This window comes from Salarias fasciatus, chromosome 5, assembly GCF_902148845.1.
Source record: "Salarias fasciatus chromosome 5, fSalaFa1.1, whole genome shotgun sequence".
In the NCBI taxonomy this organism is placed as follows: domain Eukaryota; kingdom Metazoa; phylum Chordata; class Actinopteri; order Blenniiformes; family Blenniidae; genus Salarias; species Salarias fasciatus.
Window position 1 is genome coordinate 16,098,513 of NC_043749.1, and position 26,920 is coordinate 16,125,432.

At 40.7% G+C, this 26,920-nt stretch overlaps 1 protein-coding gene across 1 annotated transcript; it reads right to left on the reverse strand.

Moving 5' to 3' along the window:
* Window positions 1–4,819: 4,819 nt before the first annotated feature.
* nckap1l (NCK associated protein 1 like) lies at window positions 4,820–26,920 on the reverse strand. The gene is made up of 31 exons (XM_030092262.1): window positions 26,761–26,920; window positions 25,045–25,155; window positions 23,926–24,018; window positions 23,425–23,481; window positions 22,935–23,077; window positions 22,433–22,523; window positions 21,262–21,399; window positions 20,042–20,090; window positions 19,575–19,731; window positions 18,208–18,264; window positions 17,989–18,085; window positions 17,655–17,764; window positions 16,820–16,952; window positions 16,648–16,729; window positions 16,494–16,552; window positions 16,267–16,412; window positions 16,049–16,181; window positions 15,422–15,541; window positions 14,792–14,931; window positions 14,045–14,176; window positions 12,862–13,080; window positions 12,533–12,663; window positions 11,204–11,301; window positions 10,182–10,275; window positions 8,996–9,078; window positions 8,619–8,699; window positions 7,443–7,536; window positions 7,210–7,326; window positions 6,517–6,626; window positions 5,881–5,970; window positions 4,820–5,208 (listed from the first exon to the last, which is right to left on the reverse strand). Exons 1-31 carry the CDS (start codon window positions 26,848–26,850, stop codon window positions 5,092–5,094), a joined length of 3,372 nt encoding a protein of 1,123 aa, XP_029948122.1. The 5' UTR covers window positions 26,851–26,920; the 3' UTR covers window positions 4,820–5,091.

Consider the following 26,920-nt stretch of genomic DNA (forward strand, 5'->3'; position numbering starts at 1 on the left):
GCACCCCGAACCAAAACACACAAACAAAACCTTTTCTCGAAAGCCGTCCACAACAGGGCGATAGGGTGACTGCTGCTGCTGGGGCTGCTGCAGACAGAAAATTACCATGATCTGCATGAAATATCGCGTCAGCCGGTCACAGTGAGGAGTGAAGGTCTAGCCGGGGATAAAAACAGCGCTCTGCCCTTCAGGGACCCATAAAAATGTAGCACGCAACCCAAGAAGATCAGAGGAGACAGTGGAATTCATCTCTAACCACTTTTACAGCTCTAAGTCCTAAATCCACAACTAGTCTTTATTTATAGAGTATTGTGAGAGCTGTGCAACGACGTGGCTTGGGAAAACCCCTGCCTGCTGTCCGTCTTCCTCCTCGCTTGTCCTTCTCCGGCTGCTGGGTCAGACTGACTCCCATGCTCCCATGCTCTTTGACACGGCATGGCATATTGTAAAAATGAAGAGAAGTGCGATTACAACATTTGATTCTCCCTTTTCCCGTATCACTGTGAGCTGTTTCTATCCCCCTCATCAATAGCATATTTTAAAAAAATCAACATAAAGGGGTGTCTCTGGTCAATCTGTACTCCGATGTTCATTAAAAAAAAAAAGTAAATTACAGCCAGCAAGAGTAAAATTAATCAAGTGTCACTTTTATTTGATTTTTAAAAAACTTTCAACTAATTTCCACTTGTGTGATTGCCAGTCTCTTGCTCTACACTGGTGCTTTATTGTTTTTCTTCCACTCATCTGTCATCAAGCCGGTCTACCTCTGACGATGACGAACACACAGCCTCTGATCTCGCTCCGTCCACCGACTGACCCGAGCCAATTATTACTCACCCACACCACACTTCAGAGGGAGAAATCTGGCTTTCTGGCAGCATAAATCACATCTAAATGTTATGTGTCTCCGCTTGGGAACTGAATGTTTTAGGAAAGCGAGGACAAGGAGGAGATTGGGGAGTCATTATTGCTGTTTTTTATAACAGCATGAAAAGTTTTCTATTGAGCACACGGTTCAAAGGGTGAAAACATTACCAGCACAGGTATGGCTGATCTCCAGATTGACTTACAATCTCCACTGGTGTGTGAATGGGTGAATGTGATAATGTAGTGTAAAGCGCTTTGGGCTCTGTCAATGCAGTGCAAAAGCACTATATAAGTGTAGTCCATTTACCATTTACAATATGTGATTTACAAAATCTGATTATTTTTTTTTTCAATGATTGCATGTTTGAAAAGGAAGTGTAAAGTGTAAATCAGTTCAACATGCAGCAGAGATGTTGCTGTTACTGTGGCGAGAGGCAGTTCCTCAACCGCCCCCCCCCCCCCCATACTTTTTTTTGTTCAGACTTTGTTGCGATGTGTTCTTTGTTGAACTCTTTCTGAGGTCTTACATTATTTCTCATCTTTACTATTTAGACTGATAACCTGTGATGCTCTGATATGTTCCACACATTCTCCCACCTCATACATCTCCACGGTTTCCCATTTCATTTTGTCGTTGAGGGCCTCATTGTTCCAAAATTGTGCAAAAACGATGTAGTTTCCAGCTGATCATTTTCACGTAAACAGGGCAAATAAAAGCATCATTTGAAGACCCCAGTTTGCACATGATGCCACTCATGGTCTTCATTTAACTCGATTACCCACAAAATGCATAAAAACTGAGTGTATCATCAATTACAACTCAAAAGATGCATGCAAATAAACTTTCTACAGAATCTCAGTAAATCAAGAGCTTAGTGGTCTGGACCTCTGAAGTGTGTGACAATCTGAAGATTCATGCTGGGACAAGGCATCCCCCTGACCACAGCATCCTTCCTACTTATAGGCCGCAAGTCTTGTACGTATAACAGGGCAGGCCCTGTGTGTGTTTTTTTTGGGGGGTTTTTTTTTCCTCACGGTGGCCAAATCTCGCTGACCGGTTCATCTGGTCAAGGTCAAGGTCAAGTTTATTTATATAGCACATTTAAAAACAGAAACAGACTGCCCCAAAGTGCTTTCCACAATTCAATAAACTGCCATTACATAATAAAAAAGTCAACTATAATAAACATTAAACACAAGATTTAAAACAAAACTGCTAATACAATAAAATTATAATACCAAAAGCCTTAAAATCAACTTGAATTGAAAGCCAGTGAAAAGAAGTGGGTTTTCAGCAATGATTTAAAAGACTCAACAGAGGAAGCAACTCTGATATTAATAGGAAGATTATTCCAAAGTTCAGGACCTGCAATAGCAGATGTCCAGTCTCCTCTAGTTCTTAGATTAGATCATGGGATGGACAAAAAGAAGTTGGTTGGGAGACCTCAAAGTTCTTTGTGGAGAGGTTATCAAAACTTACTTGCACAATCATAATAATTATGATGCAGTTGCAATTTCTGATCCATGTGAGCCAGAGGTTCTGTATCATGTTCACTTTGCCTTTAGAATTGAGTGCAAAAAAAATCAAATAAGTTTTTTTCATTTTGAGGTATGACCAGTCTAATCTAAATCTAGTTCCATCATATGAACAGTTTGAAAAATTATATTGGAGGATCGAGCTAATCTGATTGGAAAATTTGGTAAAAGTATTCAAAATGACAGAATATCTGAGCACATCTTTGGAGTCTGTTCACCTCCACTGAAGTGTGGTTGAAAACAGATGTGGATGGTTGAAAAGCACTCATTTTAGTATATTAATATGATTGAAGAATGAAAACACTGTGCTATTAGTTTGTTCACCTTGATAATACCTGTAAAAATGCACCAAATACAAAGAAAGCCCAGTGATGTGTCTGAAGTTAGGTAACACAATTAAAATAAAAAGGCCCCTCAGGACAATGAGGTAGAAAACAACAAATAAATAACTTTTCTATCAGTATTAAAATGAAATAAACATTAGATTAAAAATCTAATTTACACATTGTTCTACAACTGAATGAAACTTAATGACATTACCAACCAACCATTGGAAAACAAATGTCTAACCACCAGGAAAATACAGTATTCAGTGATATGTTATAAACAAGCTAATATACGAAGTGTAGAACAAGATGAATTAAATTCGATCTTACCGTTCCAGCGTGGTGGACCTTGTCAGGAGACTGAGATTTTTGTCAGCTGCTCTGTGCATCTTACACCTCAGTGTCATGACCCCTGGCTTGAAACACTGCTGCCGGTTGTCTGTGTGTGTAGGGGGGTGTGTGTGAGTGTGAATGAGAAATATTTAGGAGCTTATGCCTCTGTATGTTGCTGTAAATCCAGCAGTGTGTGTTTTTTGTGGGATGTGTGTATATGGCTGCAGCTCTCTGTGTTTACACTCACGGATACCTGCAGCTCCCTCCTCTGTGTATGCACGCTGTGTTTTGCGGTCTGTGTGATGATGTGTGGTGGGTGTGCATGCAGTCCTCAGTGTTTCACAAGTCAGCAGCAGCAGAGGCTTTGCGTCACCGGCACAATCAGCAGAGAGTCTTTATATCAGGACCAGAGTTTCCACCATTAACTGTCCTCGGGGTCTGAGGACTCGATCCACTGTGGACTGAAAGGGAAGCGTTCGAATGCAAACCTCCCACAGGCACTGACATTTATTATAGCACCATGCTCCTGTGCATATTTATTTAGTGTATCATATGTATTTGAAAGTGCATGAAAGTGTGTGTGTTTTCCTTTAAATATAAAAAAAAATATTTTTTTTGAACAGGACACACTAGAATTTGTTTATTTTCACTTTCTGCCATCTTCCTGTCCTTCATTATCCATGTAGTTATCCATGTATTCTATACTGCTTTATCCAGTTCAGGGACTTGCTGTCAAGTGTTGCTGTGATTAAGGGGCAAAGCTAAGACAGGTTAAGACCTGAACAGGTCACCAGTCACTCACTGGGCAAACAGAAAATCACATACACACCAATTTAGTGTCACCATTTGACCTCAGATACATGTTTTTGGACTGTGAGGGTAAACTCACACCACCTGGAGAAAACCAACTCATGTCCACACACGCAAATGCTTGAGAAACTGACAGTCTCTGCACACTTCACCAGATACTTTCCCCAGATTCAGCTTTTTACATGAATAAATGAAGTGATACCACAGCAAGCTTTCTTCCATTATCTTGTTACATGTTAAAGAAAAATCTGAAAATCTATTTATCTGTGAAAGTGCTTGAAAAGCAACCATATTTTTAATAAAATGGAAAATAATTGAAAGGCTCTCCAAAGCTGGTATGTAATTCACTTTGTATGAAAAACTGTACACTTTGCCACCAAATGTTATACTGAGAGAAGTGATTTCATATTCCTCAGACAAAAACCCTCTCCCTGACTCCTCCTACCGTTTCATTCTGTTTGTGACCTTGCATTAGCATGAGCTATTTTCAGGATCTATTGTTTGTTTATTCATGAGGTCACATTCAGGTGAACGTTACCTGCAGTGGGAATTAAACTTCTTGTGCTCCTGTGAGATGGTTCGGCCTTAGTTGCTAAGTTACATACAGGCGTGCGCGCACACACGTACACACGTACACACGTACACACGTACACACGTACACACGTACACACACACACACACACACACACACACACACACACACACACACACACACACACACACACACACACACACACACACACCAGATGTGAGCAGTCATCTCTCCACTGTGGCAACTAATCAGATAAAGCTGCAACAGGGGTTGAATTGGAAGGAAAGGAAGGAACAGTGCCTCATTCAAAATATACTCACTAAGCATCACCTAGAATTTGCCACCAGGAAAATCTAGAAAACAGGAGTACATTATTAGAGTCGGAAAGGCAGAAATCACAAATAAAACAGCAACTTGTAATCATCTTTATTCATGGAGAAGAGTTCATAAATCATGTTAAACACTCACTGCCACTGTTTATCCAGGCTGTAAAAAACAAGTAGAGATTTGAGAATGATTACGGGATGTGTGTGATTATCAGTGTGAAAGCGTGGTGAAAACATGCAAAGCCACAAGACGCCTGTGTGACTCAGAGGCCGAGTGGCAATGAGAGCGCAACATGTGCGCACATTAAATTACTCCGGGAGATAAATAAGGTATGAGAATCAAAAGCACGCAGCAAGGTCTTCAGCCGAGGGTGATGACGAAGGATTTGTACACCTCCCTGTAGGCATTGCGGAGCAGAACGTACGGGAAGCAGCTCTCCAGCATGTCTTGACTCAAGAACGGAGACTCCTCCACAATCTGAAGAAATCAGATATATCCGTAGTTATATCATGTAAATGTTTGGTTCAACTTCATCTGCAATATAATGAATATAAATAGTAAACAAATTTGAGCCTTTGAGCCTTGATGGACACAAAACATCTGTATTGTATCTGACTATATTATTCAAAATAAAATATTTCATCAATAAATATTCAAACCACAAGATTTTTGTTCGGTTCAGAATTTAATTCAAACAATTCCTGTGTTTGTCCATTAAAAAAAATCAGGTCTTCAAGTAATAATTTGAGTTTTTCTGATTTTCATAAAGCTATATAACATCAAAAAAGTGATGAAGTCCATCTTTAAAGTGTTAAGTCAATCTAAAAATGTATTATTTTTCTATACACTGTATATAGATTAAAAAAAACAACAACATTGTCTTCAACCATAGAAAATTCTTTAACCACTTTGAAATATGCCTAATTAGCTTTAAGGGTTTATAAATGGTCAGCAACGAATTAATTGGTAATCATGTAATTTCCAGTGCTTGAGAGATAAGCATAAAGCCATTATAGAAGACACTGAAGGTCTGATGGATTACTGCGGAGAGAAACACTTCCCATAATTAAAGGCTCTGATGTTTCCCATTAGTCACATTATTAACTCATAAATTCCCCATGTCGGTCTGAAAGCGGAGGATGTTCCTACCATGTGAAGGAGCAGGTACACCGACTCTCGGTTTTTGCTCTCCACTCGTTCCACGTTTTGTCCCAGTTGGAGGAGGGTGGAGGAGGCCATCTGTGGAGCAACACACACACACAGGACGGTGTGTTCAGTGTCTCAGAATAGGCTTCAACAGACGTCACAACTGAATGTTCTGTAATTGTTTGTGCTTATATGAAGCAATGCCTTCCTGCATGTTTTGTAGCTTCAGACACATTTCATTTGTTGGAAAGTTTCGTTAGGTTATAAAGGTTTCAGACAAGTGGCATAAAACATGGCAGCCAATTGCAAAGGATTTCCAGGTGAGTCAGTAAATTCTAACCGGACAGGGATCAGCTATAATATTAAGACTGTTATGTCCCGTTACTGGACAGGAATTATTACGCAGCCATTGTGGAAGGCTGACCTGTGTCGACCAATCCAACAGACAAGTCACTATAGTTCAAACTGATGCAGGTTCTTATAGAAAGGTGTCAGAATTTGGTTTCTTTGGCAAAATCAGAGATCTACACACATGCGGGAGCCACAGCAGTGTCTGTGTCGAACGTAATTGTTGGTGGACTCTGAGGCTGAAATTCCTGTTGAGCCTTCTCTTTTTAACAACAGGTTTTTTTCACTCACCAGAAGAAACTCTTTGAGCTGCTGCTCGATGTTCTTGTTCTGGATGGTGAACATGGCAGCGGCCAGCTGGTTGATGGCTGTAGCCAAACAGTGGATGTTGTTGTTGTGCCCTAAAAAAGAAAATATTAAAATAAATAAATAAATAAATAAAAAATCAGGGAACAGAACAGCTTGCCCTCTCCTTTAGGATGTTTTTAAGGCTGAATGATCCACTTCCAGGAATTCACTTGATGACTCCCAATTTTCTCGAGGGGGAACATGCTGAGTATACAGTATCTCTCGAGTCAAATATGTCAACATGTCGGTGGAAAGTACGGGCAAAGGGAATGATCGGTGACAAACACCATTTTGGGTCTTGATAGAAATCTCCTCTATCTGCTGCTCTTTAAAGTTTCTCTCCAGGCTCGAAGCCAAGCAGCCGGGGTCAGCAGGGCCGCGTGCCAAAAGTAACTGTATCGATGCACGTCAGCCGGAGTTATCTGTAAACAAAGCTCTCTCAACAGAAACGTGTTTCTCATTAACCAGCATGCTTTGCTTCAGACCATGTCGAACTGGAAAGTATGATACACAGACATGCTAATGAGCGCCTTGTTTCAAGGTGGAGTAACTTTTTTTAGGCACTGGAGAAACAAATAATTTAGGTCGGGGGTTGAAGTGTTTTTGTCGAGTAAAAAAATAAAAATAAATGGGCACCTCCGTGTTCTCGGTTGTACAGTGAGTTGGGGTCCAGCGCCATGGTGGGCAGGGACACGGCGATGTAGACGAGCAACAAGCAGGACAGCTTGTACTCCTCGTCCATGGACGTGTTATCTGCAGGTTGACATAAATACGTCGAGCAGTGAGAGAACACTCTCTGTCTGATGAGGGAGCCATTAGAGAGGACGGCTTGTTGTGTAGTGAAGAAGCACTAATTGTTTAAGTGTTACCTGTCTGCATGCTGCCGATAGCCGCGACAAGAGCAGGATCGATGTTACACGTCAGTCCTGCGGCAGAGGCCAGCTCAAAAACATTCAGGGTCACCTGGAGGATCACAAAGCATTACGGAGAGGAATGCAATCATCATGTCAAAGCGTCAAACAACCACTTTTAAACCTTTTCACGTAAGTTTCACTCGTGGCTCAATCTTTATCTGTAACATCTCTGCTTTCTCCTTCAGGTCAGTAATCAATTCTTTATGTCTGATGTTGTCTTATAAACGTGATTATAATGTTTAAAAGGCACATAAATATCCAAAATAGCAGTTAATGACTCACATTCCAACTACATTTAACAGCAATCCAGTGTAAAACGTATCTAGTTGAAAAAAGCATGTGCTCAAGAAAAGGCACTCTGAAAGTTTTCCCCTCCACATGATAATGTCCTGCAGCAAATGAAGTGACACACTCCCCGTTCTCTGAGGGGGTCACGCTGAACCGGCGGTGGGTGTCTGCATCTTTGACACAGCTTTTTGATCTTGGCCTTTTTCTGGTTGCATGCTCGGTTTGCCCTGTCTGGGCAAAATGTTTCCACTAATATGGTTGAGAGAGCAGCGTCGCTGCAGCATTCAGAGCCTCTCTCACGCAGGCACGGGTGGGGGGGAGCTGCTGACGTCTTTGGGGTTATCCTGGCCCGAGCCGTGGCACGGCTGTCATGCCTCACTCAGAAGCCCGACGCAAGTAAAGGGAGGGAGAGTTCATGAGTCACATTCGCACAGATTGCTCCAAAGGGAGATAAGGAATTTAATTTGGTTGGTACTAAAGAACAACAAGTTTCTCCGAAGCTCCACGGCTCACTTCGACTGTTGCGAAGTCGAATACTTTGCATTAAACTCGAATCAAACCCTGTGCAGTTTTAACATCTTATGGGAATCAGTCACTTCCCCAAAGGTAAATATACATTTGGATGGAAGTCAGCACAAAAACATGCCCTCAACCTAAATGTTCCCACAATAAGGTGGGCCAGTGAAAACAAGCCGCTAATGTACTGTTGACCAACTCCAGTGTGATGATTTGTGTATAGTGGCAATTGTGATTACTGCACTTTGATTATTCACTGAGATGTCAAGCAGAGGATGGTTGATTCCAGAAGAGCTCTCCTGAAGAGGGAAAACAGCGGTGTGTTACCTGGATGTCGGCTTCAGGGGAAACGAAGTCTCTCAGGCTCTCGACAGACCGCATCATGTAGGGGCAATGCTTATCAAGAATCTGGTTTACAGGATTATATGACACATCATCAGTAATGTATTCAAACAGAATTAAACACCATATGACAAGGACAGCTTGCAGTTCTGCTGTATGAGGTAAAATATTACCATATCAATGATCTATTATTCACTTACAATATATCATTTTCACTCTGAAATACTTTAGTTCAGAAGGTGCAGACTAATAGAGGCTCTTTTAGTATATATTTACATGAACCCCAATACAGTTTCACCCATGCTGTCAACAGTTTTAAACCGATAAGTTGTTCATGATCAGAAAATGTTGTTGGACATTACGTCTTTCAGGCAGTCTTGAGTCATTGCTCTGAATGACAGGATCACTCCAATAATGGTCATCCTCTTCAGGATATTCTCTCCACCTGTTGGTGGAAATGAAATGTATCAAGGTTTTATAAGCAGTTGGGTAAAATGATCATCACATCACCAAGCAATGATGAAGCAAACCCGGCTACAGCACAAGATTCAATTTATTTCCCCTACTAAGAGAATTGTGCATAATGCATTCATAGTGACAGAATTTTTTGAAGGGAATTTCTTTTCAGTAGTAAATTTTAATCAAAAATTGCTAATGACAGTTTTGGAACATGGAATATGGAGCAGTCACTGAAATATTTGAAAATAGATCATTTCCACACTCTTGCTGTGTTGCTGAATATTTTACATTTCTGTCTGTTATTGGAGTAAACACTGCAAAACATATATTTATCTACCATTAGAAAAAATCAGTTTTAATCTGTAAAAGTAATTACAATGAAACTGTATTTCACAAGTTCTTGCACAAAAAAATCTCATGTGTGAAACTTCTCATTGGATGTCTTCACTAAAACTTTTACAATCCTGTTGTTTCATCCGAATCGCCACATTAACATCATGGGCTTTTGGAAACTTGAAGCGTTGTGTTGTGTAGTTGTTAGTAATGCTTAGTTTTGAAGAAAAAAACAAAAAGGTGTAAGTGGCCATACATGTCTACCAGCCACATAAATGGTTTAAGTTTCACTTATGTATAAAATTATGTCATTTTTGAAGCCACAACTACTGAGTTCAAAAAATAAAAATGCAACAGAGTAGACTTCTTACTCAAATTAACAATAACCACATTCCTCATCAATAAATAACATGATAATTAATGTAGGTGTTCAGAATGTAACAGGTGTCTAAAATGATCCTGTCTGCAGATACAGTTTTTCCAGATCTCGTGAAAGGCAGGCGTCATCTTATAAACAGGACTGGTTTTTATTCAGATTGACATGGTAATCCTCTTTGATTTTATTAATAAAAATTTGCAAATGACAGCTCGACTCTATTTCCTCAGGACTGAGGTGAGTAGCCTCATTCCGATTCAACAAATTCCACTTTCACTTCTTGCCTTTCATGCTCTTGTCTCTGACATTTCCCCGGTACGCCCCCGTCTCCCCCCCCCGCCTCACAGCCTCTCCCACGTCTCCCTCGCTGTACCTCTCACCTGTCAGCCTTCGTTTCAGATTGGCCATTTCCTCAGGCTTATCGAAGTTGTTCTTCATCTGTACCAGGACGTCCATGTTCTCGATCACCATTTTCTAACATAAAAGGAGGAAAGTGAAATAAGTGATAAATGTTCAGGGTTGATAACGGGCAGAGGTCATTTCAGTGACGCAGCCGTCTGGCAGTTCGCTGTGAAGCTTTTCTCTTCAATCATAGGTGTGAGAGATGAGGATCTCACAGGAAATAGCCTCTTGCACAGGACAGTTGATGCAGATACTCACATTTTACCACAAAAGAGAAATACATATTTTTGATTCAGATTGTTTGTTTTTTTCATTTTATTTTATCAAAATAAATTTATTCACAAGAAATGCTTTTGTATTTTGAATTTAACAGTTTACGGTCTGGTTTCAAATACAATATTATCTGTTCGATAGAAACACCTCTGTGAAAATATATCACTGAATAAATAAGTGTTTTGTAGCAAAACTAAACCTGCCAGCAGAGAATCGAGGGAAAAGAAATTGTATTTGTTGTGTGTAGAACTCGAATCTGTCTTCCTGTGTTGCTCTATTCGTGACTAAAAACAAAAACATGTGAGAAAGGTAGCAAAACCCTGAAAGGATACAATGGTTTAGACTACAACTCTTAAAATATAATGACTTCATTACTTACTTTAGTATTTATTTTTCTGAGTTCTTACATTTCCTTCAAGATAAAAAACTTCATGATAAGTGCTTTCTTACAGTGGGTATGAACAGACATGTTGACTTGTTGAAACCTCAGCAGGTGATAATTTGGTGTAAAAAACTAACCAAGCAGTGAAGTGACAGAGGAGAGAAGACAGATTACAGATGTGTCCATTGCCAGATCACCATGTACCTTAGTATTCATGCTTTTGGACTTTCCCGAATACTCTTTCAGGCTACCAATCTTCTCAATAAACTCCAAACATTTATTTGATTCTGCTGTTGGGTTTGCCACTGAGCCGTGGCAGCGATGGGGGAATGCGTCACACCGTACCTTGATCTCGGTGACTTGAGAGGTGATGTGCCACATCAGGTTCTCACTCAGAAACTTCATTCCATATGGACCGATGAGCTCAGCCAGCGCCCGCAGCTCTGCTCAGAGATGAATAGGAATAATTTAGGTGGAAAGACTGTTAAAGGCCGATCAATACGAGCTTTGTTGAGTGTAGCTACGGTATCTATGTTCACATGAATACCTCCGGCACTGATGCGTTCGTTTCTTTATACGTAAACGTGGCGTTTTTACAGGAATTGCAAACAAAGGTTGACCCTCTTGCAGTGGAAAAGACAAGAGATTAAATTTGATTCGAGCGCGTGGGTGGGTTAGTGAAACAAAGGCAACTGCTACTATCAGGCCTTTCACTCAGCTTGACATCTGAATGAATATAGATGGTCGAGGACGTGTGTGGTTAAAACTGGAAGTGGGTAATGGACAGGAGAGTGAGTCACTCTGACGCGGGCAGATACTTCACAGGGGGAGTAAATATAGACAACAAGGACGAGGACGGTGTGGGGGAGTCCGCTGGAGTGCAGCGGACTCTGTTATGAATACATGTTAAATGTTCAAGTTTATGTGGAAGATCCAAGGCCTGTTACGTGTGCATCGCCTCAGTACAGCCACAAGCAGGTCCACTGACTCCTACAAGACGCTACGGAGGAGGTGGAACTGGAGGCCGTGTGGAGGAGAGACGAGTCGCGGGACAGAGATGGAGGAGTGGGGGAGATGGTGAGAAACTCTGACGTTTAGATCAGCCAGGCTGTGTCAGGAGGAAATAAAACGGCATGGCATGTGGTGTGAAGCGACATGCTACACTTCACCACAACGTCGGAATCCACATCCTCTCGAGCAGTAATGTTTGGTTAGCATGCTGACTCACGTCAGTGAAAGATGAGTCTTTTCTTTTAGAAAGACTGATTTGTGTCGTGAGCTTGTGCTGATTGAATTCAAACAAACTTTCTAAACTTTTTAAATTTACCTCCTATCAGATCAACACTGAATATTTTCAGTCACTTTTGTACTTTTGTATGGATGAACTTCTTGTACAACGGGGACAAACTCATAATAAAACTTTCAAAAGTGTTACAAACGTGTTGCTATGGATACTACAGACTGCATATCATTGTAAAATGTCATCTGAGTCATTTCATCCTGCAGTGCAATGTGGAATAAGAGTCATTAAACTGCTTTTCTGAGTATGATGTCGCCGACTTTGTGTAAATTCTGACACATCATTCAGTGGCCGACGTCAAAGTGCAAAAACTAGCCCCTTTAACTTTTAATACATCGCTGTGAACGGCAGATTAAATCAGTCCTGAAGCTGACCTGATATATCTGAGAACTCTTCGGCTCTGAACGTCGACTCGATGTCAGTCGACTGGTTGACAAAGCAGTGCATGGTGGGACAGTGAACAATCAGGGAGTTGCTTGCCTGACGCAAAAGACCCTCCAGGAACCTGAGGCGACGAAAAAAAAAAAAAAAGGTCAGCTATTGCAGCAATGCTGTTTAGATAAAGATAATGGGGTGAGGGACGAAGAAGGGATAAACAGAGGACAAGATGAGGTATCCAATCTGGCAAAAAAAAAAAAAAAGCATCTGCCTCAAAGGGAGAACGACATGCAGTGAGAAGTAGATACACTCTGATCTCACACACCAGTTTGTGTAGATAGTTGTGATGGTTTGCCCCCCGTGTGAGTCCAGCGGCACGGTTTGCTGCAGGAGCACGCTCTTCACCAGCCGGGCGACGTCCACATTGATGTAACTGGTGAGCCAGTGCAGATTGGCGGTGTAGGCTCTGAGGCCTGCCAGCAGGTCAGAGGGACGTGTGATCTCCTGGGTGGTCTTGTTGTAATTGGCCATTCTCACGATGATCCTGGAGAAACATGGTTTCACCAACGTCACTTGTCAACCGAGGACCGACGGGGGAACAAATGGGAACTTAAAATGAGTTAAACGAGCCGTGGCGACTTGGCGCTGCTCTCATTAGTTCGGTGTACTCGCCGCCCGAGGGCTTCAGCGCCATTCTATTTATTTTTTGTTAGTGCTCTCCATTCACTCACTTTCTCTGCCTGTGTTTATGATTGCTGCCACTGCAAGCATGGTGCTACTTGCGGGCATTAACTTTAAGTTGACAGGGGGAGATAATCATCAGCCGGGACAGGGAGACTAAACACGGCGTATAAACAGAAACATGAAGGTTTCCCTGGTACCAGGCTCTAATCCAAACAGCAGTTAGCACTGAAATGACACAGAGCAAGAGAGTGACATGATGGATCTCTGCTCAGGTTTTTATGTGGGTGCAACAGCGTCTTGACACGAAGGAGTCAGATCGTATGCAGGGCTCATTACAGTGATGGAGAGAGCCGGGATCGTAATGATTCCCTGGCTGGAGCAGTCAAAAAACACAATATGAAGAAAAATGCAGTGTAGGTGAATCTTAGTTTTAACAGTGCTTCGTGTCCATCCCCGTCAAGGAGATCTGACTTTGTGTGATTTGTATTTTTCAGCCTTTCAGCCGAACAGGAGCTTTCAGTCTGTAAATTTTAACATTGACTCAGCAAACTAAAAATACACAAAGATAGTGTTATGTTAATGCGTGAAGGTGTATTTCTGCAGCATATTTATGCACTGGCAGATGAAAAACAATATTTCACGGGGAGTGTGCTCCTTCTCAAATGGAAGCAGGCAGTCAGGTCAGTAATTAGCATATTTCTGACAGCGGTTGTTTACGGGGCTGCAAAAGTGACACATGCTCTCCACCCTCAAGACTCATTAAATCATCCAGATTTATTTAGACAGATGTTAAGATTCACCCCCCCCATCCCCACTTAGCATACTCAGAGAGGCGCATCTCCAGATGAGAGAGGAGGAACTCCGTGGGAATGACGGTGTGGTCGAAGACGGCGAAGTCAGTGCAAAGACTGAAGGAGGAGCAGAGTTCTGTCAGCATCAGATGCATCTTGTCCATACTGGAAAAGAAAAAGAGGGAAAAAAGAGAGAGAGAGTTAGAATGGAGATGTTTTCAGGAAGTTAGGGCAAATATTTTGACATTGCCTCAGATAAATAAGGTGATAGACATGTCGGAAGATAAGTGAGAAAGACAAGACTACAACTTTTTAAGTGTTGCTTCAAACAGAATTTGCTGCCAGTGAAGCTGCGCTATAGCTCCGTCTAACCTTGTGTGGCTGATGTTTACAGGCTTCACTTCTGTTCCTGTCAACCCTGACCGGTTCAACTTGAAGGAGCAGTAAAGTTTAAAATTAATTCTCCCCTGTGTTCAAGGGCATTTTTATTCCGTCTTCCAAATAGCAGGAGGCAAGAAATGCGTCACAGGGTGAAGGAAATGATTCTAAAATGTCAGCAGATATTAAAATGTTTCTACCAACGTGAACTGCCTCAACCTAACGGCACTCCACACATCCTGAATTCATCACTGCTGAGTGTTTATACAGCTGCTCTCTGACACGAGATGATTTTTCTTGATGATAAGTTTCCAAAAATCAAGAACCTGTCAATTACAATAACATAAACCCAGACAGCACAGTTGACAGTGATATTCATAAGAAGCAAAATGAAAGGCTGACTTGGTGAGGATGGTGCGGTCTTTCCTCAGGCTCTCGGCGCCTGGCTTCTCCTTTTGAACCTCTCCTTTCTTTGGCGGCGGCTTCTTTTGCTTTCTGTAACGAGCAGCGCTGATGCTCTCGGCGCAGTGCTTAGGCAGCAACTAAAGGGTTATCAAGTGGGAAATTGGACACGGAGACAGAGAGAAAAAGAGGGACAGAGAGACAACTATAAAACTCAGGCAAGACAGTGCTGGAGGAGAAGCTTCCTACAAACTATTGTAGCAATGTTGGTGTAGAGGTTTAGCTTTCTGTTTGGAGTTTGCATGTTTTTTCCCCACAGTAATCAGTTTTTTTTAAAATAACATGTATGTGAGGTAAAAATTAGTGACTTTAAAATGCTCTTAGTTTTGTGTGTGTGTGTGTGTGTGTGTGTGTGTGTGTGTGTGTGTGTGTGTGTGTGTTCCCAGACGTAACCTGCATTTCACTGATAGCCAACTGGCTTTCATTTCAGCTTACTGCCTCGAGATAAATACCCCGATGCCAAGCTGGATAATTGTGATTATATTTGGAAATGGCCTCTGGCTGGCTCACTGTCTGCAGGCTGAAAAAAAAAAAAAAAAAAAAAAAGAATGAAATGGACTCAGATTTCACCTCGTCATTCAGGTTATGCTGCTCTGCGCAGATCTCTAAAACAACGCCGCTGGTCTGCTTGGCGATCTGCTCCAGGAAGGTCACACACAGGCGCAGACTCCTTTTCTCCAGTGCCTCCGTCTGCACACACCAGACACAACAAGAGACACAATGAGGGCAGGCCGGGGCCGTGCACACGCTCGCACACAGGATGCAGATGAGAATGTACAAGCAGCACAGGGCTTTCCTGAGCACAAATGCTCCTGACCGATCTGAAGACTGGGAAGTGCTTCAGTTCAAACAGAACAGGCAAACCGATTCATCCAGTATAGTGTATTCCACATGTGGCAGTTCATCACAATACTCTACATTTTTTAAGGGTTCTACACTGAAAACCCTTTACTTTCAGTGGCGGCATTTCAGGATACATACCTGAAATTTATTTATTTTATATAAATGGAGGAAAACAGTTTTTTTTTTCCTTCTTTTACAAGTATTTGTACTTCCACGTCAGTGAAGAATATTAGTATTTTTGCCAAACTTTCAAATGTGTTGTGGGCCATACAGGAGGATGGAGGCCTCATCTGGTCCGCGGGCCACCAGTTGCGCCTCATTCACAGTCTGGTCAGCGAGCAACTGAACACTGACCTCTTCTGGGCAGAGAGGGTGAGCACACTGACTGAAGTGAGAGCAGACAGACGGGAAGGACATGAGGTAACGCTTCATGGTCATCTCCTCGCTGCTCTGGCTGAACATTTTCTCGAAGACTCGAGGGTAGAAACTGGGAAACAGAGAATAATCAGTGAATAAAGACATGAAAATCTTCAAAAGAAGATGTTTGGAGAGAGAGAGGACCCGACACTGACCAGAGGATGGACACATCAGACGTCTCATGCAGCAGTTCCTCAACGCTGTCCACCATCCTGGTGTGGAACTGGATCATGTTCATCACCTTCGCCAGGTCAGGATAGTCTTTCAGTGGAAGAGGAGCTTTATTCACACTTGTATAGGCCTTAAACACAGGAAGAAAAGCGTGTTAGGGTCATATTCCACTTGGCTGGTCATTCAAAAACAGATTTAACTCTCTGATTACCTGTAATCTAAGCCAGTCCAGTCTGAGTGGTCTCAAGTCAAATTCCTCTTTGTTTTCCACTACAAACAAAAAGCAATTCGGTGATGTTTGAGTGTGATGAAAAGAAAAATTGAGTCAAAGCGAAGCCTAGTGCTTTTCTTCAGATTCTTGTTACCTTGTTTGACGGATAGTGCAGACAGAACTGAGACAAAAGAGCTCAGCAGGACTGATTCTTCCTCCGGACACACGTACATGTTCTGTGGTGAAGGAAATACATTGAAACCAATGGAGAAAGATGGTGAATAACATCCTCTGCTGTCTGCCGCAGTGTTTTTATGCACAAGTACCTGTATGGTGTCATTGAGGACCAACGCATCGAACTGTGCCAGGTACTGAACATGATAGCGCTGAACAACATGGCTGTATTTTCTCATCAGTCCGCTCAACTTCTCCATGTAGAACAGCAGCTCCGCCATCTGACTGGAGAAGAGGAAAATACTGATTAAACAAGCAGCGGACGCAGAACTGACTCAAAGATTCACACATTGAGGCAACTTCAAAGACTAAACTGCACAAACTGATAGAACTTCACTGCTACGGTAGTGCAAAAAAAAGGTTTGGTAAATGTAGATATGCTGATTTGCCTACACTTATATCACACATTTCATCACTGCAGTAATGTGATAACTGTGAATAAAATATAGATTTGGGCCATTTTAAATGCACTAAAGTCAGTGGCATAATAACTTGCCAAGAGTTTTTAAAAATATTTGAACCAATATTAATATAAGGTTTTACATTGTTGAAGTAGTATTAAAAATGTTTTGTGAAGAATTTCAAGAACTTCAATGTACTGAATGAATGTAAGGCATCATTTGAACATTCAAGTGAAGCATCAATACCCAAAAAAAATATGCTTAAGTACAAGTACAAAGTACATCAATTTCATTGGGAAGTATTGACAAGAGCCACTGAAGGAGACCTTCAGAAGTGACAGCGCTGATCTTCAAGATTCACACTGAGAATGAATATGAAACCAGGCGCAACAAATGTTATCTCTCATAGTTCACTTTCTGTGACGGAAATTCATTTGATGGCTGCCAGACTTTTGTATTACACCACCACGGTGACATTAGCAGCTTCGGGGGTCCCTGATTTATTTCCTGTGCACCTCTGACCTACTTGTCAACGTAGTCCTCGGGTGTCTTTATCTTCGGCATATTCTCAGAGTGTCTGACGAGCCACAGGACTTCGTCACGGGAAAATGACAGAGCCATAAAGACAAACAGCGCCTGTGGGATTTCATCATCCGACAGAACAGAAAAGAAAGATTGTCAGGAGAGAGTCCCTGAGATTGGGAGGAATTAAATACCTGTGCTGCATGCAAGTCGGGATCAAAGACATGAAGTTTCTTGATTCATGTGAGCAGAATGTCATTTTTGGAGCATTAACTTGTGGTAATGAGGTGATTTAAATTCCTCAACTCGCACTGTTGGGCTCCTTAGACCGCTCCTACCTTTGGTCCTAGGAGTCCGGGTTCATCCTCCAAAACTTTAAAGAGTTCCTTCATGGCACCTCTGAGAAACTGCCTCCTCTCTCTGTGCATCGCTCCGCTGGTAATAACACAGAAAATGGACATCTGGGTCTCAGCGCTCATTTCAAAGTAAATGCATACCATTGAATATTTATGACACAGGAGAGATAAAACCATGTCTCCGTTTCCCGCCAGGCTCACCTGTTGACTAAAACGTGGTCGCGGCATTCCTTGATGTCTGCAACTCGCTTGCTGTATCTGGTAAAAAGGAGGAGGAGAGAGGATTTATCAGACGAAATAAAAATATGACCTCGTTGATGGATTAATGTCAGTGGCGATCAGGGGAATATCTGAAATATTTGATTAAGTTTTTGGTGTGGACACGTGCAATGAGGCTTCAACATTACATCTCTGTCAGCTAAAATTTTATTTTGAAGAAATGTTGCCTTCCTGTACCATAATCAATGCCATAATCTATAAATCATATTACACTGATCACACAGGAGTGACTCACCATGATTTTTTTTTAATATCCTCTGAGTTTGATATTTTTTATTTCCTGTTGTCGTTCCATTACAGAAAAATGCCAAATATTTTCAGTTGTTGGTGAGTTATTTGTCTTTTTCTTGTTTCTAAGAGATTAATAGTTCAGGAAGGAAGGATAAAAAGATAGCACAGTCACCATATATATATATATATATATATATATATATGTGCTATCTTCTAATCCCTCCTTGTAATTTCAATAGGTATGTTCTTAAAAAAAAAAAAACCTGAACAATTTGAACATTTTCTTGAAGAATAAATGCATTTCACCATTATGTCTTTTTCTTTCGACATATCCTTGATTAATGTAGAGTGAAATTCCACAAAACACTGTTTTAAATTTGTGGCTTTTATTTTGTCATTGTATTTTTTTGCATTAAAAATTCCAATATTTCAATTACTTGATTCGTGCCGATGATTTTTCTGAGGCATTTACCTCGTATGTTTCCACAAACACTGCTTTAGCTTTATGGAAACACTACTGCACTGGTAATACACTAATCTCGCTAAAACAGTGTGATCCATAATGAATATTAAAAAGCAGAAGATAATGATTTGTTTGCGCTGTGTGAGGCGGTCCTGTCGGCCAGAACTGAGCCTCCAACCAGCCAGTTTTGGTCCACAGGCCATATGTTTGACACCCCTGCTTCTTATGCCAGCCCAGTTTCAGTTTTGTATCTATTAATTTTAAAATTCCTTTGCTTCATATGTAAAAATGAACTGCCTATTTGTAAATTATATAACTATATTACTATCACCCAAATGCAAACTGTCCAACAGCAGCTTCTTCTCAAGTTCTTAAATATAATATGAATGAAATTCTGATGCAGGTTGATAACACGAGCAATTACACACACTGAATAAGAGTGCTCTGCGGCTCGGGATGCTTTAATCCACAATGAGGAGACATCCTTGACATGAGTTTTTAAATGAGCTGAGATGGTGTGTAACGCTGCACCCACTCCCCATTATCTCAGCTTTTGAAATGTTTTTCCATCAGCCACGGGCTGCGGGTTGCATACCCTTTGATGTTGTCGAACAGGTCCTCGGAGACCTTGTGTATGTTGAGGACTTCATCTCGCGTGAGGGTGAGATAGAGGCCGCTCCGCAGAGCCATCTTCCACAGCTCCAGGGTGGCTTGGTTTGTATTCAGGCTGCTGTGGCACAACAGGAAGCCGACTACAAAGAGAAACGCCAGCAAACGTCACGGGGCAGTCAGCAGGAAAGAAGCTGCTGTTAGTGTTTACATGCAGTAAATGGATTTTTCTCCCAAATTAAAAACACAAGGTCAGAGGTTTCTTCCAGTAACAGTGTCAATACAGTTTAGACATTTTAGTTTTGTGTAATTAGATTTTCAAATGACAATTTCATTTTTCAACTTTAAGTCAATGATGAAAAGGAATGGCTCGGAGGGATAATGTGTAGTGGCGAACTAATGATGGTAAGCGATGATACCAAAATGTGAAAATGATGATTTGATAAAACTTACTAATGATCCAACGCTCCATCACCTCCATGGACAGGTACTCACAGGCCATCTGTGGAGCACAAAACTCCAATTAACGCTGAATACAGACGCCCTGTTACAGGTAAGTCTAATCCCCTGAGTGTTTGATGCAACTGACAACGGCTCCCAGGTCAGAAATGGGGCCTTTCATCTGGACCTAAGGCATCCTCTGTCCTATTAGCTTCATCTGGGTTTATCAATCTAATACTGCTTCAAATAATCACAGCATCATTGTCAAAATTTTAATCTTTATCTGTGCAGTACTGTGTAAATAGATTCAGCTGGTATGTATTGTGGAGTATTATGATTCCACTGTACCTATAACACATAAAGAAACTGCTCAAAACCCACAAAAAATACAAACATGTTTATGTAATATGAAGTTATTGGCTGCACTTATTACATTTTCAAACTGTTCTGAATGCAACTTCTTTATATAACAAGTTATTAGAAAATTGGCTAAATGTTATCGTGAAAATGACTCAAATATCCCATCACGCTTTCAACAAGAAATTACACTACTGGTTTTACAAAATTAAAAATAGCAAAAAAATATTACATTATTGGCAGGTATTACATTATTGCTCATGATCACATTACTGGTTGTTATAATGGTATGGACGGAAAAGCTTCTGTGTTAATAGCTTTTTTTTTTTAATTAAAGGAGACAAATCAATAGTTGATGTGACTTCACTTTGTTTCAAAAGCAGAATTAGTTTTTTTCTTGTACACATTTTTTTTTTTTTTTTTTTTAAGGAATATTTGTTTGAAGATATCTACTCGAAATAGGCACTGATCTTTTTCTGCCTCAGACGCTTCTGTTTCTTTGTGTGAACCCAGACAGAGCTGATGATGTTATTTTAGGGGGTCTCTCTGGGCCACGCTATCACTTCCAGAAAAAAACCTTCAACAATGAAGATATTTTTTGAGAAAAACTACCTGTATGTTTGGACTTTTTTGCCTCTTCTGCAGAATATTTTTTAGAGATAATAAGATACGTCAATGTCGGATGAGCAGTATCATATCATGCATAAAGCTTTTGAAGTGTATCATTTGAATAAAAACTGTCATTTCATTCTGTCTCCTCTGCGAGCCCTTCTTGTTGAAATATTTTCACTGCAAGTTGTTATAATGTGTACTCTCGTCTCATTTCCCCGCAGCCGTCTCCCTCTACCAGAGATAAACACAGAGGGTGAGCTCACAGTGTCGCAGCAGGCCGGGTCCAGCATTGCAGCAGGTGCACTGAGCAGGCTGAGGAGCTGGGCGCTCCGCCATTGTTCTGCAGGCAGGTTTCTGCGTGGGTAGAGCATCCTCAGCGAGAGTAATGCTGCTGTCACAGACTGAGAGAGAAAGGCAGAGGAGAAAATGACAGTAAGTAGGAAAAGGGGCCAAAAAAAGGCTCAAAATGCAATAAAAACTGGAAGGTGTTCACACCTGAAATGAAAAAATTGAAGCCTCAGAAAGTTTTTCAATTCAAAAAGAGGCCCGTTTCACAATAAAACACAAGTGAAATGCCAAAAAGTACATCTTGCAATTTAATATAAACTTACGCTGCAGAGATGTCAAAGTGAATTTGCATGTAATCTAACTGGATTCCATCTGCTCTGCTGTTGATAATCTTGTCACAGATAAAGCAGAGACTGACATTTTAGGGAAACTCCTGGCCTGCCTGGCTCAGGGCAGGATTGATTATCATGTGGTCCCTCACTGAAGGATGAAAGAGGAGCAACATCCGTTGAAATTAAGCATATGACTCACATTATGAAACTGCTTTACCAAATTCTACAGTGCTCCTCAGAACTCCATAACAGAACTTCAATAACACATGTTTTTAAACAGCATAAAGCTGTCAACATTATCAAAAGCATTACATTGATACAGCATTATCATGCTGTATGTCTTGTCTTAAAGAAGAAGAAGAAACCATCAGATTGCTGTTTATCCTCCAGACCCATAAGTCTGTTCCAGGGTTGAAAGGGTTTTTTTTGTGCAGCAGGATATTATAGAGTCCACACACGACACTTCACAGGCTTTAGCGTTCTTACAATTTCTCAATTCTTTTTACTCTGGGGTCTCTCTTTGTACACGGTACAATAGGAGGGTTCCTAATGCATCTGGAGCGGCCGTCTGATACCTCCGTTTTGGGTAAAAGTCAGGTGAGGGGCTTGTTCCAAGGGGCTGTTTTTTTAACAGCAGAGGACATTGAAGGAAAAAAAAAACCCTCATTTTAATTTACCTTGAACAATAAACAAAATTAGCTTGTTTTTGGGGTTTTTTTACATTTGGGCTTGATCTACTGATAAAATGACGCATTAACTATTATTCTCCCTTTTTATGTGAAGAAAAACTCAGTTAGGTCTGAGTTACATTTACCTTTGTGTGAGGACCAAACTCCTCAGTGAGCTTCTTCCATGGATGTTCGTACTCCACAAACATCTGGCCAAGCCGCGGGTAGGAGGGGTCGCTACAGAGGTCAGTACAACATAGTGAAAAACACACGATGTAGAACAAGCAAGTGTCACATTACAAAGATTATTATGACGAGTATGACCTCCATCTGCCCTCAACTCCGCCTCTCGCCTCTGAAATAGACCCTGGAACTGGATAAGCTGAAAATCTTCCCTATTAGCCAAGCTTCCCTGCCCCTCTCCTCTGCAATCAGCCCGTATTGTACATAAATGGAATATGGAATTATTTTATTTCATCATTTCAAACGGAGAGAGGGACATCTATCCATCATCTATTTTCATTCAGCTTAGAGTCAGTTGGCTGAAGCTGATCCCTGCTAAAACAAGGTGAAAGGAAGGATGCATCTATTGTCAGCCCAGTTTGTTAATTGTTTCAACTTCCATTGAGTTAATCGTGATCCTTTCACCTGCTGCCGTTGGTCATCTCGTGGGCGCAGTTGAACATGCCCACCAAAGCCTTCTTGTCTTCAATCCGGGAGAGCGTAATGATGACAGACGTGTAGGTGACGATCAGATCCAAGTAGTTTTTGGTGAAATCAAAGTTGACAGCCTGGAGATCAAAATTAAATAAATCGGTCAGCTCCCCTGACACTTTTTCACTGTCACTCAAACATCAGCATGTCACTAAATGTAGAATTGCATCACTCGAGAGATTGCTTACTTGACAGATTATTATTTGGCAGATTTTTGAGAAATATGACTTGGAAAGACTGTCTGCTAATTTAATTGGGGTGAAAGAAAAGGATTTGACAAACAGCATCAAGAGAATGCTGGGGGAGACAAAACAACAGAATTGAAAGGAAAGACAGCTTTTCAGATCCTCGGCAGATGGAGTGCATGACTTCAGAGTTCTCCTTCACAACAAAAACAAGTATTCAGAGCCAGGTAAATACTTACAATGTTAAAAAAGCACTGACACGCATCAATGGAGTTCAGTAATTCATAGACATGGTCCTGAATGAGAAACAAATTGTGATTAGATTGCAAATTTTACTCCAAATAAAGAGAAATGCACTGTCTAAAGCCTGTTTTCTAAAACACAAAATCCAATTTCACTGAAGCCTTGAGGTTAATTCATTATTTGCAGCTTGCTTTCTGTCGCAGGATTGAGTAATCTGAAGCCTCAGAAGCACCTGCAGAGCCTTGGCCTCCGTGCAACCACTGTCACAGAACAAAAACAGGAAAACTGCAGCAAGGCACGCTGGGTTAACTAGCTCTGATGTTTACAGCATGATAAATGGCTTTCTTATATCAGACTCTTCCATTAGCGTGAGATTAAAAAAAGTGATGCTGACTCACTCAATACGGATTAAAAAGGTGATAAAACCTTGAAAATGTCTTGGCAAGAAATACAATATGAAAGAGGAGAGGGAGAGAAAAACAAAACAAAACAATCACCCTGAACTCGATGACATCCAGGAAGGAGTCGTAGTAGCTCGATGTTGCTGCCAACACTTCAGATTTTGATCGCTGGATGCTTATCAGATTTTGCTGAAATAAACAAAAAACATTTCTTTTTTAAAACCCTTTGTGATTCACTGAGCAAAAAACACTACTGAAACTGTTTCCCCTCAGAGTTTAAATCTAATACTGGATTCATAAGGCTTGTACCAAGCTTCAATAACAACACACCAGGACTGTCTCATGGTGCAGCACATTCAAATAGAATATAAAGAATTCACACAAAAATCCCACATGAGGAAGCTTCAGCAACAGTGGAGACAAAAACCTCGAGTTGACATCAGAAAACAGACACTCAGCAGATTAACATGGATGAGATGTACAGTTCACGAATTTCCTGCTCCACATCTGCAGATGCTTGAAGGAAAGGATGGAGTGAAAGAGCAACGAGCACAGTCTGCAGGAGAGAAGCTCAGCAAGTTATCACATTCAGTGCTGACAAATGAGAGTATGTGAGAGGAAAGAGAAGAACATGAGAGCATTAAAAACAGCCTTCCAGCAGGCTAAAGTTAAAAATGAAGAAAATTATCAAATGTGAGTCAAGCCAGCCCGTACCGCCACATACTAATGATAAACTAATAAAGTTTAAGGCAGATGCAATAACAAGTAAATGCTGTATTATCCTGCTGGATTGAAACTGAAAAACCATTTACACCAATGTGTAGTGAAACCAATCAATCCATTCAAATCAATCAGAATAAGGGGAAAAAAAGGGGAATTGAATATTCAACAATATGTTCTATTCTAATACAGTGCTCCAGCAACAAGCCAGCCCTCTGACATATGATCTGTTATGTGACATGTCAAGTCAAATTATTTTGCAATCTGAAGACACATCTGTTTTTACCTGAAAACATCTTATTTGCATCAAATAACAGCAGATTTCATTTCAAAACTAAGACATATTGCTTCACACAGTCAGATGACAGGCAAGATAAAAACAGATTTTTGATCACAATTTAAAAAAACAAAAAACAAAAAAACAAATAAAAGTTATGTAGAAGTCACCAGGCAGACCAGAGGAAAACACTTCCTCAGAGGTTTTTTAACACTTACGATGTTTCCTCTGAAGTCGATGTTGGGGAATTTCTTGTTGATGTACTTGATTGCCGGTTCTTTAGTTTTATCTGTCAAGATGGCAGGCCGCAGTTTGGGATCTGCACATGACTGGTGGGTGGAGACAATAAGTAAACATGAACATTTTTCAAAACTTTTCAGGTTTTCTGACAGTTTGCATTTTCTGTAGTTCAACTTTCTTTCCACACATTTTTGAACAACATCTAAGAAGCCAGAAATAGAGAGCTGTTTAACCATTCATCACTAAAGAAACCATATTTGGTAACTTCCCAGTTTCTTCATACAGCTTCCAAACTAACCACTGTAAGTTGATGCCAGTCACAAAATACATGATTAAAATGGACCTTCTGTTTGAAAAAGTACCGTACATTTTACTGACTTTGTAAAAACGTAAAAATTCATATCAAAAATGATCACATGTACTGGATGTATACAAACTAACACAGGATGCAGCAACAGAAAAATGTAACTTCATCATATAAATCAGGCGACAAACATTTCGTATTTCATTCAGCTTTGGTTGTGAAAACACTACAATATTAGTCACTTTTAAAACATGTCTTCATGTTTGAAATTCATGTTTGCATGAAGTTACATGCAGTGGTGTTTTTATTTTCAGAGAGGGTGTTATGATTCACCCCTTAAAATGGATGATATTAAAAACACAAACCCATAGGCAGGTTGGTAAAGGTATGCAAGCCTTTTCCACTTTTGAAGGGAGTAAATATAAATGTTTTCCAAATCTTTCACGGGGTGAAAAAAACCAAGGTGAACTTGAACAAGATCATTAATGCAGCATTCTCACAAGGGGCTGTGAAAGCTGACAGTGTAAGATTCTGTTGCTCATCTGAAATTCACATGCCTACCACTAGAAAGGTCTCAAAATAGGAAAGTGCATCTTCTTGTCTTATGCTCACATGTTCATTCGGCTCATCCTCCATTGTTGTGGTTGCACTCATGAACTGATCATGTTGTTTCTGAGGTACAACTGCATCACATCCATAACAGAATGTTTAAAACTGGGTTCTGTTCAGAGATTTTTGGTAGCTATCCAGTATATTTTAAGAGTTTCCACACATCTGTGCATTTCTGAGCTTTCAGTTCACATTAACTGACATTTGACAAAACAGACATCGCGGACTGACTTCCTGTTTGCACTTCCTTTTTAGAGAGACAAGCCCAGTCTCAGCTGTCAAAGTGTGTTTCAGTTAAACACACAGACCAGTGACATGAATACAAAACAGACTACTGCATTTTAGTTTAAAATGTGTGTTACATACACACAATTTTTGGGAAATCGTGCATCATCTAATCAATACTCCTGTTCTGCATCAATACAGAGAAACTATATTGTGCCATTATACAGAAAAGTGTTAAGTTTTTAATTTAATTTTTTGCATTGTAGATCTAAAGATAAGCTGATTTGCACAAACTTCCTACTTTTTATGTTTTCTGTGTACAAGCAGTGATGAAGAACACGAAAATGACACAAAAATACATGTTCCCAGACAGATATCAAATGAGGGCATATATGTTTTAAGAATGTCTCTTCAGTTTGTGTTTGATAGCCTGTATGCAGGTTAATATCTTTTTGGAGAAAGCAACTACAGCAAATAAAATGAAAGAAGAAGTTTCCTGTTTCTTGTCTCCATTATTCACATCATTTCCCTTCTGAATGTACTTGATCTCCCTCACCTTCTTTATGTAGTTCATACGGATCAGAACTCCATTCCCTCTCTCATTGAGGATGGAGAGTTTTTCAGCCAGTTTCTGGTGGTAGTCCATGGCTCCTGCTCCGGGTCCTGGCCTCCTGCCAGTTCGCAGCAGATGAACAAGTGTACCCTGAGCCTCACCC

Bases quoted from the DNA above. Each gene is read 5' to 3' on its own strand.
- nckap1l (XM_030092262.1), bottom strand. From the start codon at position 26,850: ATGGACTACCACCAGAAACTGGCTGAAAAACTCTCCATCCTCAATGAG. The intron at 16,413-16,493 runs GTAATCAGAGAG...CCTGTGTTTAAG, and splicing joins TGGACTGGCTTAGATTACAG to GCCTATACAAGTGTGAATAA. The intron at 12,664-12,861 runs GTGTGTGAGATC...TCGTCGCCTCAG, and splicing joins ACAACTATCTACACAAACTG to GTTCCTGGAGGGTCTTTTGC.